Source organism: Clarias gariepinus, chromosome 20, assembly GCF_024256425.1.
Source record: "Clarias gariepinus isolate MV-2021 ecotype Netherlands chromosome 20, CGAR_prim_01v2, whole genome shotgun sequence".
NCBI lineage: Eukaryota > Metazoa > Chordata > Actinopteri > Siluriformes > Clariidae > Clarias > Clarias gariepinus.
In genome coordinates this window covers 3,753,359-3,765,855 of record NC_071119.1, presented here as the reverse complement: position 1 = coordinate 3,765,855, position 12,497 = coordinate 3,753,359, and the positions used below count along the sequence as shown (strand labels likewise).

Below are 12,497 nucleotides of genomic sequence, written 5' to 3'. Positions count from 1 at the left end.
ATGCAAAGTCTGTTCTATTTATATCATTATGAACAAATGTTATAAAAGTGCATAATTGCGTAGAAAATTTCTGCTTATTGGTAAGTCTGGGTTAAGTTGCCACTGTTGCACTGAAGCTGTTAGCCACGCAGTGTTGACCTGTGGAACAATAGCCAGGAGTCGGCTCCGTCCTCGTTGAATGGTCGTGGACTGGACATCGTGGGTGACCTTTTAAAAAATTATTTGGCATGTGTGTTTGATTCAATCACCAAGCAATATTTGAAAGTCAGTGTGAGAACAAAGAAAATACTGCACATCTGACTTTCAGATTCTGCATTGCCAACTCTCTGATCATGTTCCTTGTACTTGTTTAACTCGTTCCACTGCTGTAAGTCAGTGTAGGAAACGTAGGCACCAAGAGAAAAAAATGTACATTATTACATGAAAATATTGGCAGACAGACAAAATGTCTGCTTGTTTACAGTAAACCATAGAATATGTATTTAATTTAGTTATTGCTTATTTGAATATATGAAGTAAGCATACACCAATTTAAGTGTTACTGTGCATGTTGAAATTATATATATCAATATAACATATTAATTAAGTGGTACGAGCAATTAAAATTTACCAAATCCAGTGTTTGAAAACATTCAAAATGGGTGGGGGTTATATTTCACATAATTCATACCCATAAAAAAAGAATAAGCACTTTTTAAATTCCATTTTAATTTTATTTTTTTTTACCCATATTTTATGCAGAACCCTACTACCATTCACATGTGTATACGTATTCATGTGTATTAGACTTGTTCATGAGATTTAATTAATGTACCGTATTTACACTGTAGGTGATAGACCTGGCAACCCAGATTCTCCGCCACGGATCCATATCGGACAGATCACCAAATCCAACGCGCCTTGGCAGGGTAAATCAAACAAAACATGGGTTCTCATGTAAATTTTTTTTTGCACTGTTTACTTTATTTATTATGTTTATTATCATTATATGCTGTTGTATCCTGTGGAACATGGCTGTACATTAGGATCAGTCGTAAGTCAGTCCCAATCCGGAAGTAGGTTTGTCTGTTCGCAGGACCTCGCTGAAGTCTTGAGTGCGGCCATACATGAATAAATTATTATTTTACTTACGTCTTTTTTTAAGGATGTAACTTTTTTCTCAATCCTTTAATAACATATTTTTTCTACACATCATTGTGTTGTGTGCGGGTGTTTGTTTGCATAACCTGCAAAGTGAATCGGTTCTTTTGGGTGAATCTTGGGAGCCGAGTCGCAAGTCGCGATTCATTTAGTTTCATATACAAATGACTGTATTTAGAGAGTAAATACCAGAGGTGTGGACTCGAGTCATGTGACTTGGACTCGAGTCAGACTCGAGTCATAAATTTGATGACTTTAGACTCGACTTGACAAAATATAAAAAGACTTGCAACTCGACTTGGACTTTAACATAAATAACTCATGACTTTCACTTGGACTTGCGCCTATTGACTTGTAAAGACTTGCTACTTCCCATAAAAAGCCCAAAGATAAAAAGTTGATAAAAAGTATGTTAACACGGACCGCTCTATCTCTGTTTATGTGTCTGTGCGCGTGTGTGTGACAGAGAGCATGCGCGCGTTCGGCACGACATCCAATCAAAGTACCGTAGATTATTTTGATTCGACAGCGTCCAACACGTGACAACAACGTGAACGCGCCAGTTCACGAAATGATACCGAAGGTAGCTTCGTTTGGCTATAAAAAATTGGCTATATGCGCGGACCACTGATTAAAAAAGGATTAGGGATCAGGATCAGGGATTAAAAAACACTAACTGTCCTTTTTATTCTTTACCGCGCTCTGTAGAATCTCAGTGGTCCGCGCATAACCTTTCGTGGGCGAGCCTTCTCCTAAATGCGCGTTCCCTGTGGCCTTTTCACGGGGGTGGGGCTAAAAAAACGCATCCTGATGGGGGAACCAACTTCGACACAGCACCGGATTGTTTGTATGAGGTAGCCTACGTGAGTGTATCACACAAGGTAGGGAGCAAAGTTCTTTAATGTTATGTGAAGAAAACAACGTTATTGTTTGTATGAAGTAGCCTACTTCATTGAGAACATGTGCTACCATTTTACATTGCTACTAGCATTTACTAACATTTGTATTTTTATGTATCTGAGCAATGTTCTTTCATAAAAAAAAGGTTTGGTTAATAAATACAGATCTTACAACCATACATAATCTGTATACATTTTATTTTTCTGCTAAAAAGACTTGAAAAGACTCGAAAGTCAAACCGTAGAACTTCGGACTTGACTTGAGACTTGTTGGCTTTGACTTGGGACTTGACTCGGGACTTGCCTGTCTTGACTCGGGACTTGACTCGGGACTTGACTCGGGACTTGAGGGCAATGAATTGAGCCTTACTTGTGACTTGCCAAACAATGACTTTGTCCCACCTCTGGTAAATACTCTATAAATACTCTATAACAAAGACACATACAGATATAAAACAGGTTATATATCTATATATACTGATCTGGGAATATGGCTGCTGTTGACTCAGAGCTTTTTATATGATTCACTGAAGTTCCATACAGAAAAGTCAGACCACATGGTTAGTCATCAAGCCGCGGTTAGATTGTAGGGGCGCGGCTTTTATACACTTAGCGGTAAAAAAAACACAGGTGTTGTGTCAAAGTTGGTTTCCCCATCGAGATAAGTTTTCTTAACCCCACCCCCGTGAAAACCATCCTAGCATGTCTGTTTAAACACTTTGCCACTCTGGGGGGACGCGGAGTTAACATAACGTAACAATGTCACGAGGGAATCCTCCCGGTGCTCCTGATGGCCAGTCCGGGCCTGCACACGTACTACGTCCCCACTGCACATACACCACCATTTTGTCCTACAGTAACATTACGAACTCTTGCAAATAACCAAACCACAGTTTTTCGAACAATCTCAAAACAAGGAACACACCCATACCTGCTCTCCAGTAGTAAAATCTCGCCCCCGGCTGTGAGTGTCCACGCCCATAAGCTCCATAGGTGCCCCCACCCGAAAGTCCTGCAGAGGTGCCCGCGAGCGCTGGGTGGAGCCCTTCTCCTGCTTGACGATGAGCAGATCACGGTCCAGCTGTGACACCGGCAAAGCAACTACGGGTGATGCTCTGGGTGATGCAGTAACTCGGCTGCACGCTGGCTTGGATGGCTGATCACCGCCGGAGAGCCTGGAGGACTGCACGGAGAGAATGTACGGAGTCGAGGGTTCTACGTCGCCACGGTGCTCCAATTGCTCGCAGTACCGACCACGCACTTTGCTGCCTGGCCGTCAGGATAAAGCGCCGGCGTTAGCGTGTAGGTGTTCCGCTCGGTCTGCTACTGGAAGTTCCCCCCCCCCCTGGGTGTGTGCTACTAACATGTCTGGCTGTGGTTTGGGTGTTAGCAATCTGGCTAACCCGAAGTTACCACGCAGAGTTCCGTTAGCCAAATTCAGCACCGCACCCCATCTCTCCAAAATGTCCAACCCCAAAATGCAGTCCTCCTCAATATTCTCCACAAAGGCTCACCTATTTGGACTCGCACCGTGCGACACGCCCGTACCTTCACGTAGCCCCCTGTAACGGTGCGAATGTTGAAGGCGGGATCAGGCAGTCTGCAAACGCGCTCGCTTTGTCCAAGTAATCCAAAGCGCACCAGTGAAACAGTGGAGCCAGTGTCCCTGAGCGCCCGCAGCAAGACGCCGTCCAGCACACAGTTGACGTAAATCCCAGTGCGATGTCCTACATGTCTAGAACGGAAGTTGAATCCACCAGTTGTGGGAGCAAGAACGGTTGTGGGAAGCGGCTTCCCCTTAGTTTAGTGGCTGCTGGCGTATGCTGTCCCTCAGGCCTGAGGACGTTGCAATGGTAGTTCTGAGGACCCGTGCCTCGGCATCGCCGTGAAACCTCTGAGACTTGCTCATTGCCTAGCCGCGACGGGTACCCCTGTCCTCGGCTAGGTTCACCTACTCAGCGCCACTGAGCTGCGGGCGGTCGCTCGGATGTTCCAGCATTATGGGCTCAGCGCGCTCGGCCTCGCGCAGCGCCTCGGAAAGGGAAGCTGGTGCCGCTAACCTGATGTGCTCGCGGAGCCGTGGTGGTCAGAGTCCCCGGACAAATGCGCGACGAGCTAGCTCTTCCCGTCGCGCTTGAATTCCGGATAGCCCCGGTGGACCGCCAGCTCCTCGCACGCTCCTTACGGTCACCCGCACCAAATCGGGTGGAGCGACTCCCGTAGCTTTGCCTAGTCCTTCCATTCATCAGTCCGGAGGTCTTTCAGCGGCCGGAGCACGTCGCCTTCCAGCGAGAGAGCTACCTGGACGGCTGTTTCTGCCGGGGACCAGCCCGCAGAGTCGGTGGCTAGCTCTACTTGGGCGAGGAATGCGTGGGGTTCAACGGCGCCGTTGTAGGAAGGAAGGCACAGCTGCAGGTCGCTTCGCACGGAGCTGTAGCTTGCTCCGGCGATTGCGCAGCGTCAACGTTGGGCTCCGCCCCGAGATCCAGTGCTGGGATCTTTATCTCGCTGCTCCGCTTTGGTCGCCGTGTCACCAATGTAACATTTTACTGCTGGAAAGGACGTTGGAGAGACGAGTGAGCTTAATTGCTGGCCAATGCAATGGCTGGGAGTACTTTATTTTGTACACAGCATGTATGGCATGAGCAGCACATTCACACGAGAACCTACATCCAATTCAGCCTAAGCATGAACAGGAGCACATTCAAAAGGTCACACACACCTCCACACACAAACAGGGCCGAAGCCACTACCCCAAACACCTTTCCCCAACAGGGTGAACACACAAAACCAGTGCTGGCATGCTGGTCGTCAGCCGCCGCCCCGCCCACGCCACAGTATGTAACACAATGGTAACTATATATATACATACAGTGGGGCAAAAAGGGTACTAAAACATCCACCAATTGTGCACGTTCTCCCACTTAAAAAGATGAGGGAGGCCTGTAATTTTCATCATAGATATATATCAACTATGAGAGAAAAAATAAAAAAAAAGAAAATTACATTGTAGGATTTTTAAATAATTCATAAGTAATTTATGGTGGGAAATAAGTATTTAAAATAAATATTTATTATATTTGTTGATATTTAAGGCAATAAGAGTATTAAGCATTGACTTTTTTTTTAATCTACAATGCTGCCTTGTACCAATAATACAGCATTAAATACTATACTGTATCCTAGTGCAGGTAATGGGATATTAAAATTCTTCAAGGGTTCCAAGTAAGCAAGTGACCATTGTCATTTACCAACAGTGAAACAGAGAGAATATTATTTTTTTAAAACACAGTTGTCATAGAAAAATATTTAAAAAGGGGGTGTGGGGCGTTTTTTATAATTAAGAAGCCAACATAAAAGTGCTTGCCTGTAAAAAACTGGAATTTAAGTAAGAAGTTTGTTCTCATCAAAAATCACATTTGAGAAAGAATTTAATGCCACCAGTTTTTCCAGACACAATTTTTTGTATTAGATATTTATATTTAAGAAATGAGGCTTTTTTTCACACAACGTTAAGTAATGGAGTGTGTGTTTAATAAAGGAATTTGGGACATTTTATACTTTGTGTGGGTAGACTAAGCATTGATAAGCCTTTAGTTTTGGATAAGGATATTTGACCTTTCAGGGATAAACCCCTCATGAGCCACATACCAAACTGTTGTTTGAACACGGTGTTTGTAGAAATATCTACAGGCTGTTGTTCATGTTGCTGAAAAGTTTCAAACATAGCGGTACCCATTACATGGCGGTCACCTTATTAGCTCAGTAATGTAATAACAGTAAACTTTGTGTATATTTTAGAAACTTCCTTCTTCCAGGAGTGACCAGTCGACTGTTCAGATGAGTGATAAGGATGACCATGCCAGACCTTAGGTGAGTTAATTATTAGTTGTTTTTCCTAAAAAACAATTATATGCTTACATATGCAGCCGAAAAACTAACAAAAACACAAACATAAATAATACTATATGTATATATTAAATCGAAGACCAATGTTGCATCCTGTGATAATGCATGATGTGATACTTTTTTTGGTTTACATAAGTGAATATTTTAAAAGTTTAATTTATTATTTCCGACAAACCCAAATCAAACCCAGTTTCACAGCATGCTGTTACTAAAAAAAAAAAGAAAACGCAGCAGTCATCTGTGAAGACAGCATATGAAATATTAATTAACGGACCTGTTGCATGTCAAGTGTTTAAAAAAGTATAAAATTTTTTGTTCACATGCATTTTTAGGAGCTGCATGTCAGTCAATGTTGCAACAATAACTTATATCTGTGCACGTTTCTGCCTGAACACCATTTCCTCACTGCTCCTGACCAGCTAGGTCACCTCCAGAGTTCTCACATTGCATCACTGCTGAGGTTTTGGCCACGATTTTTCTGTGAGACGCTTTGTACTGTCAATATGGGCCCAGATCTTTAAACTTGCAGAGTGTAGTTCTACCCCTGATGTCTTTATAGCTTAAGATTATTATCTTTGTTTACTAAAAAAAAATTAAAGGTTTTATATTTCTTCCTAAAAACACAGGAAAGGTTATGCTTTGGGTTAAAAAAGGTAAAAATTTAAGTAAAAGTCAACTTTAGTTAATAGATGCACCCCTTACAGTAGGTACAAGTCCTGGGATGTAATCAGATGCCAGTAATATATTTTACAAATATAGAGCATGGATGTTCGTGGCACACAACAAGTTTTTGAGTAAAAAAATGCGTTATGGCCCCCTTTAGATTAAATAAATTAATATATACTGTACATTACATGAACATAAATATTATAATAATATTTCTATTTTAAACACAGAACCAAGCTTGAAGCACCATCTCCAGCTCCGACAGATATGTCCTATAAATCTGAGCAGTCAATGGATCCACCTTTCGGATTCCACACAAGGTTTGTGTAATATATTTTTTGTACATGTACTCTGCACAATGACAATGTTGAATCTAATGTTTTTTTTTTTATCTAATCTAATCTATGCACAGAACCAATGCCCGTACTTTTAGGATCTTAGTCTAAACTTTTCTAAAAAGTTGGTAGTCCTGTTATAAATGTTGGTTAAATAGGATTGTTTTTAACCATCTCTCTGGGGTCTAAGGTGATTTCGGGGCCCCTGAGATGTTTTGAAATGCCCTGACATTTGTGCTTATTTCAGCTATAATGCAACAAAGCAACAATAGTATGTGAGAAAGATGGATGTACATGCTTGCGTTTTTTAAGAAAAAAATATTATGCGTGGTTAGTACGTTTTTTGGGAAAACATTTAACTGAAATATGGTCCAAAAAAAAAAAACACACTGCATGGGCCTGAATAAGACTTTTGAGTAACCAGTCTTGTAGGCTAGAATATTTACTTCACGATTATGTGAAAATTATTCTATTCTCTCATTCACAGAAAACATTACAATGATTTACTGCTGTATGCGTGAGAGTGACAAGGTCCATGAATATTTATGCAATTCACACCTGGAGAGACAAAAGACACTCCCCCACTGGCTAATGTTCTCCCATCAAGGTAGAATGATGTGAGGCAGCCTAAAGAAACAATGTAACAAGACTCAAAGACTCAAAAACAAGGCAAAACAGTGCAAACAGAGACAATGCAATGAAATCAATTGTGTTTAGTATACACAGGGAAAGACGAGAGTATTACAGAAGGCAGGTGGTTTGTAAAAGCCCACTTACCCATCTATGCGGCACCTACTCACTTACATGATGTGTTGTACATAAATACATGTTGTGTTATGTGTAAGTTTTTATGTAGTGGTACGAAATTCAGGGCATCAAGGAGGAGAAAGGGACACTGATGACCTTTGCAGCCTTGTGGTCAGTGGGAGGTGGTCAACAGACCACACACACACACACACACACACACCTAAACACAGTCACACATCTTTGTGCCCCTCTTGAAAACAGTTTCTGTTCATCTAAAGACATGAGTGAACATTGCATGCCTATTGCATTTCCATGGAGTTAAATGCCTTTTACTGTGCACTGCTTTGCAATGCACACAGCAACAGCGACCAGCAGTGGCCATATTCCTGTCAGCTGAGGATATCTCCATACCTGGAACTGGTACTGTATATTGTCACTATTGGTCTGTTTTGGTGTTGCTTTCTGTGATACACCAAACAGCTTTTATGGGACAAGTTACCATATAGCTCTGTATTATACCCCTATCTCACCTACGCGGTTTCGCGCGGTGGCCATAAGTACGGTTCATCATGATTCACCGCTGGTTTTTGGCGCTGTGAGTACGTTTCCATCTTTCCGCGGGAAAAACTAAACATGTTACATTTTTTTGCCGGTCCTAGCAGTCCTTACAGAACTTCGCGAAAGGTTAGCGGAACATCGGCGGGCAATCGCGGCGACTCACGGTGCCTAACTCCGCATCTCACCATGAGTCAAACTGCATAGGTGAGATAGGGGTATAAAGCTATAAAAGCATTCGTGGCAGCAATGTCCAAGAGGGGTAAAAAAACTTTCTGTACCACTTCATAGTTTTGTGCTGTGTTGTGTAATACTGCAACAGCTGATCAGACAGGTCAACGCCCCCCCATGTGCTGATTGTAGGCAGTCACAGGTGCAGGACATGGAAATGTTTTTGTCATCCATGTATCTTGTGATTTTACCCTTCTCTGCATAATATCCCCAGTATAAGCAGAATGAATGGTAGAACAGACAGATACTTCTCTTCACAAATACAAGAGGCCCATCCCGAATCCATCTGATGGATCCCTGTGTCAAGAACTAACCTGAGATGACCAGAAGACGTAGCTTTAGCGGTTAGCCCTTTGTAGCGTGAATGGTAAACCCAAACGCGGATGAAACACGAGTAGGCAGGATAATCACGCTTTTAGTCTAAGGACTCTCACAGATGGGGAGTAAGGGAAAGACACAATCTAACCCGCGTCCTATAAATACACACTCGATCAGGAATTGAAACCAAAAAGGTGAGTACTCACAGTTAGAAGCAGGAATCAGACGTGGCATCGGCAAAACTCAATGACTGAGCGAGGTGCTATGGTTTGTTTACCTCTTTTATACTTCCTGGTTTGCGACCGCTTAACTTCCGGGTCCTAGTGCCGGTCGCGTTCCGAGTGTGCATGACAGTACCCCCCTGTCCAGGACCGGCTCCAGACGGTCCTGAGGTGGAGGATACCCTGTGACGGTAGTCCCGGATGAGCTCAGGATCGAGGATGAACCGTGCTGGGACCCAAGATCGCTCCTCGGGGCCGTAGCCTTCCCAATCGACCAGGTACTGGGTGCCCCTGCCCCGAGGTCGCGAATCGAGGATTCGTCGCACGGTGTAAGCGGGACCGCCGTCAATGATTCGGGGAGGAGGAGCAGGGGGGGTGGGTGGAACCAGAGGTGAAGTGATGAAGGGTTTTAGCTGTGATGTATGGAAGACTGGGTGGATCCGGAGCGCCGCAGGCAGCTGGAGCCGGTAGGTGACAGGGTTAATCCGTAACGTGATGCGGTATGGTCCGATGAACCTTGGTGATAGTTTTCTTGATTCGGTGTGCAGATGGAGGTTTTTAGTTGATAGCCATACCTTGTCACCTACGTGGTACAACCGTCCCGGTGGGTGTCGGCGGCGATGCTGGGCGACGTAGCTGGTGTTGGCTCGCTGGATGGCGCGATTCGCTTGATTCCATATCTGCCGACACCTACGGACCAACTGTTGGGCCGATGGTACGTCAACCTCCGGTTCTTGATGGTCGAACATGGGAGGATGGAAACCATGGCACACCTCAAATGGGCTTAGGTTGGTGGCTGAGGAGACGTGTAGGTTGTGGGACAGTTCGGCCCATTTGAGGTAGCGGGCCCAGGAGCGCTGGCGATCGGACACGAAACATCTCAGGTAGCGCTCCAATTGTTGGTTGGTCCGTTCCGTCTGACCATTAGTCTGGGGATGGTAACCGGACGACAGACTACAGGTGGAATTGATCAGACGGCAGAAGGCCTTCCAGAACCGGGCTGTGAACTGGGGCCCTCTGTCCGAGACGATGTCCTTTGGGAACCCATGCAGTCGGACTACGTGTTCCAAAATCAATTCTGCGGTGTCTTTAGCTGATGGGAGTCCGGCTAGGGCCACCAGGTGCACGGCCTTGGAGAACCGATCAACGATGGTTAAAATGGTGTCCTTACCTTCTGAAACCGGCAGGCCCGTGATGAAATCCAGGGCGATGTGCGTCCAGGGCCGTCGAGGAACTGGGAGTGGTTGGAGTTCTCCTGGAGTTGGTTGGTTTGTGTCTTTTGCCCTGGCGCACACCGGGCACGCCTGAACGAACTCGCGGACGTCTCTCCTCAAGGAGGGCCACCAGAACGCTCGTTGGATAAATGATAAGGTTCGTCGCGCCCCAGAATGTCCGGCGATGGTGGACGAATGCCCCCATTGGAGAACCTCCGCTCGCAGCTGTTGGGGTACGTAGAGTCGTCCAGGCGGCACACCTGCCGGTTCGGTCTCCGCCGCCTGTGCCTGGCGGACCCTGGTCTCCAAATCCCAGTGGAGGGGTGCGAGGATTCGGGATGGGTGGATGACAGGCACGGGTTCCGTCCGGGGGAGGTCGTCCTCATACTGGCGTGATAGGGCGTCGGCTTTGGTGTTCTTCGACCCCGGACGGTAAGAAAGATGGAAATTATATTGTTCGAAAAATAGTGCCCACCGTGCCTGTCGTGGATTGAGCTGCTTAAGGTTCTTGATGGTGATCAGGTTTTGGTGATCGGTCCAGACGATGAATGGCTCACTGGCGCCCTGGAGCCAGTGACGCCATTCCTCCAAAGCCCACTTTATGCCCAACAGCTCGCGGTCCCCTACCCCGTATCGCTGCTGAGTGGGGTCAAATTTTTTGGAGAAGAAACTGCAAGGGTGCAGTTTCTGGTCTGGACCTCGCTGGGAGAGAACCGCGCCGGCGCCCACATCCGACGCGTCCACCTCCACAACGAAGGGTTTATTGGCATCCGGATGAAGAAGAATCGGGGCGGTGGTGAAACGATGGCAGAGTTCCTTGAAGGCTGAGATGGCGGTGGGATTGAGCTGAAATGGGTGAGGTGAGGGCCTGGTCAATGTGGTCAATGGTGCTGCAACTGTACTGTAGCCCCGGATAAAGCGACGATAGAAGTTCGCAAACCCGAGAAACCGCTGAAGCTGTTTGAGTGTCCTGGGTAAGGGCCAGTGACGTACAGCTTCTAGCTTCTGCGGGTCCATGGCCACACCCTGGGGCGAGATGACAAAACCCAGGAACGTGGTGGAGTGCTGGTGAAAAGCACATTTTTCCAGCTTGCAGTACAGTTGGTGAGCGAGCAATCTCTTTAAAACAGCACGTACGTGTTGGATATGTTCCTCCAGGTGGCGGGAGTGGATGAGGATGTCGTCCAGGTAGACGAACACCCATCGGCCCAGCATGTCTCGGAGGACGTCATTTATGAATTGTTGGAAGGCCGAGGGTGCGTTGCAGAGTCCAAATGGTATGACCAGGCTCTCATAATGTCCGGTGGGTGTGATGAAAGCCGTCTTCCACTCATCACCCTCTCTGATGCGCACCAAGTTGTAGGCGCTCCGGAGGTCCAACTTGGTGAATATGGTGGCACCAGAAAGGGCGTCCAGGGCTGAGTTGGTGAGTGGTAGTGGATGTCTGTTCTTAATGGTGATGTTGTTTAGCCCCCGATAGTCGACACATGGGCGAAGTTCGCCCCCTTTCTTCTTGACGAAGAAGAACCCCGCGGCGGCAGGCGAGGTGGATGGCCGGATGGTTCCCTGACGGAGGGCGTTGGTGACGTATTCCTCCATCGCCTGCGTCTCCGAGGTGGATAGCGAATAGAGATGGCCGCGGGGAGGGACGGAGCCCGGCTGAAGTTCTATCGCCAGGTCGTAAGGGCGATGAGGCGGGAGATGGGTGGCGCGTTTCTTACAAAAAACTTCAGCCAGGTCTCGATAGGCGATAGGGATGGCGTTGGTGTCGACGTCGGGGGCCTCGGACTCCCTGGAACACGTCCCAGTCCGTGCCTGTAGGCAGAGTTCGGTGCAGGTCGGCCCCCACTGGAGAATCCGGTTCCGGGTCCACGAAATGATCGGGTCATGCTGTAACAGCCAGGGATAGCCGAGGATGATGGGCGGTGATGAGATGGTGGTAAGGTGAAATTGGATCTGCTCCTGGTGTTGGTCTATGGCGAGCGTGATGGGTTGGGTCTGATGGGTGATAGGGCTGGATGATAAGGGCCGACCGTCGACCGAAGTGATGTTTACCGGCTGGGATAACGCCTCAGTCCTCACCCCCAAATCTTTGGCATAATTAGAGTCAATGAAGTTACCCGCGGCACCGGAGTCGATGAACGCGGCGCTTCGAACTCGTTTGTGGCCAATTTGGAGGTTTACCTGAACCGTGAAACGTGAGATGGTGGCGTCGATTGTGGAGGAGAGGTGGAGGGGGCCCGGTGAGTCTCTCCTTCCACT

At 46.5% G+C, this 12,497-nt stretch overlaps 1 protein-coding gene across 2 annotated transcripts in view; it reads left to right on the top strand.

The window, feature by feature from the left end:
- Positions 1 to 860: 860 nt before the first annotated feature.
- The window catches only part of LOC128508339 (uncharacterized), a 60,647-nt gene continuing 49,010 nt past the window's right edge, over positions 861 to 12,497 (top strand). Inside the window, exons 1-3 of one of the 2 annotated variants that reach the window (XM_053479629.1) lie at positions 861 to 908; positions 5,841 to 5,912; positions 6,845 to 6,934. In XM_053479629.1, coding sequence (XP_053335604.1) covers positions 5,893 to 5,912; positions 6,845 to 6,934 — 110 coding nt within the window. In that variant the 5' untranslated portion in view covers positions 861 to 908; positions 5,841 to 5,892. The remainder of the gene's footprint in view (positions 909 to 5,840; positions 5,913 to 6,844; positions 6,935 to 12,497) is intronic. The other variant, XM_053479630.1, reaches the window with a different exon arrangement.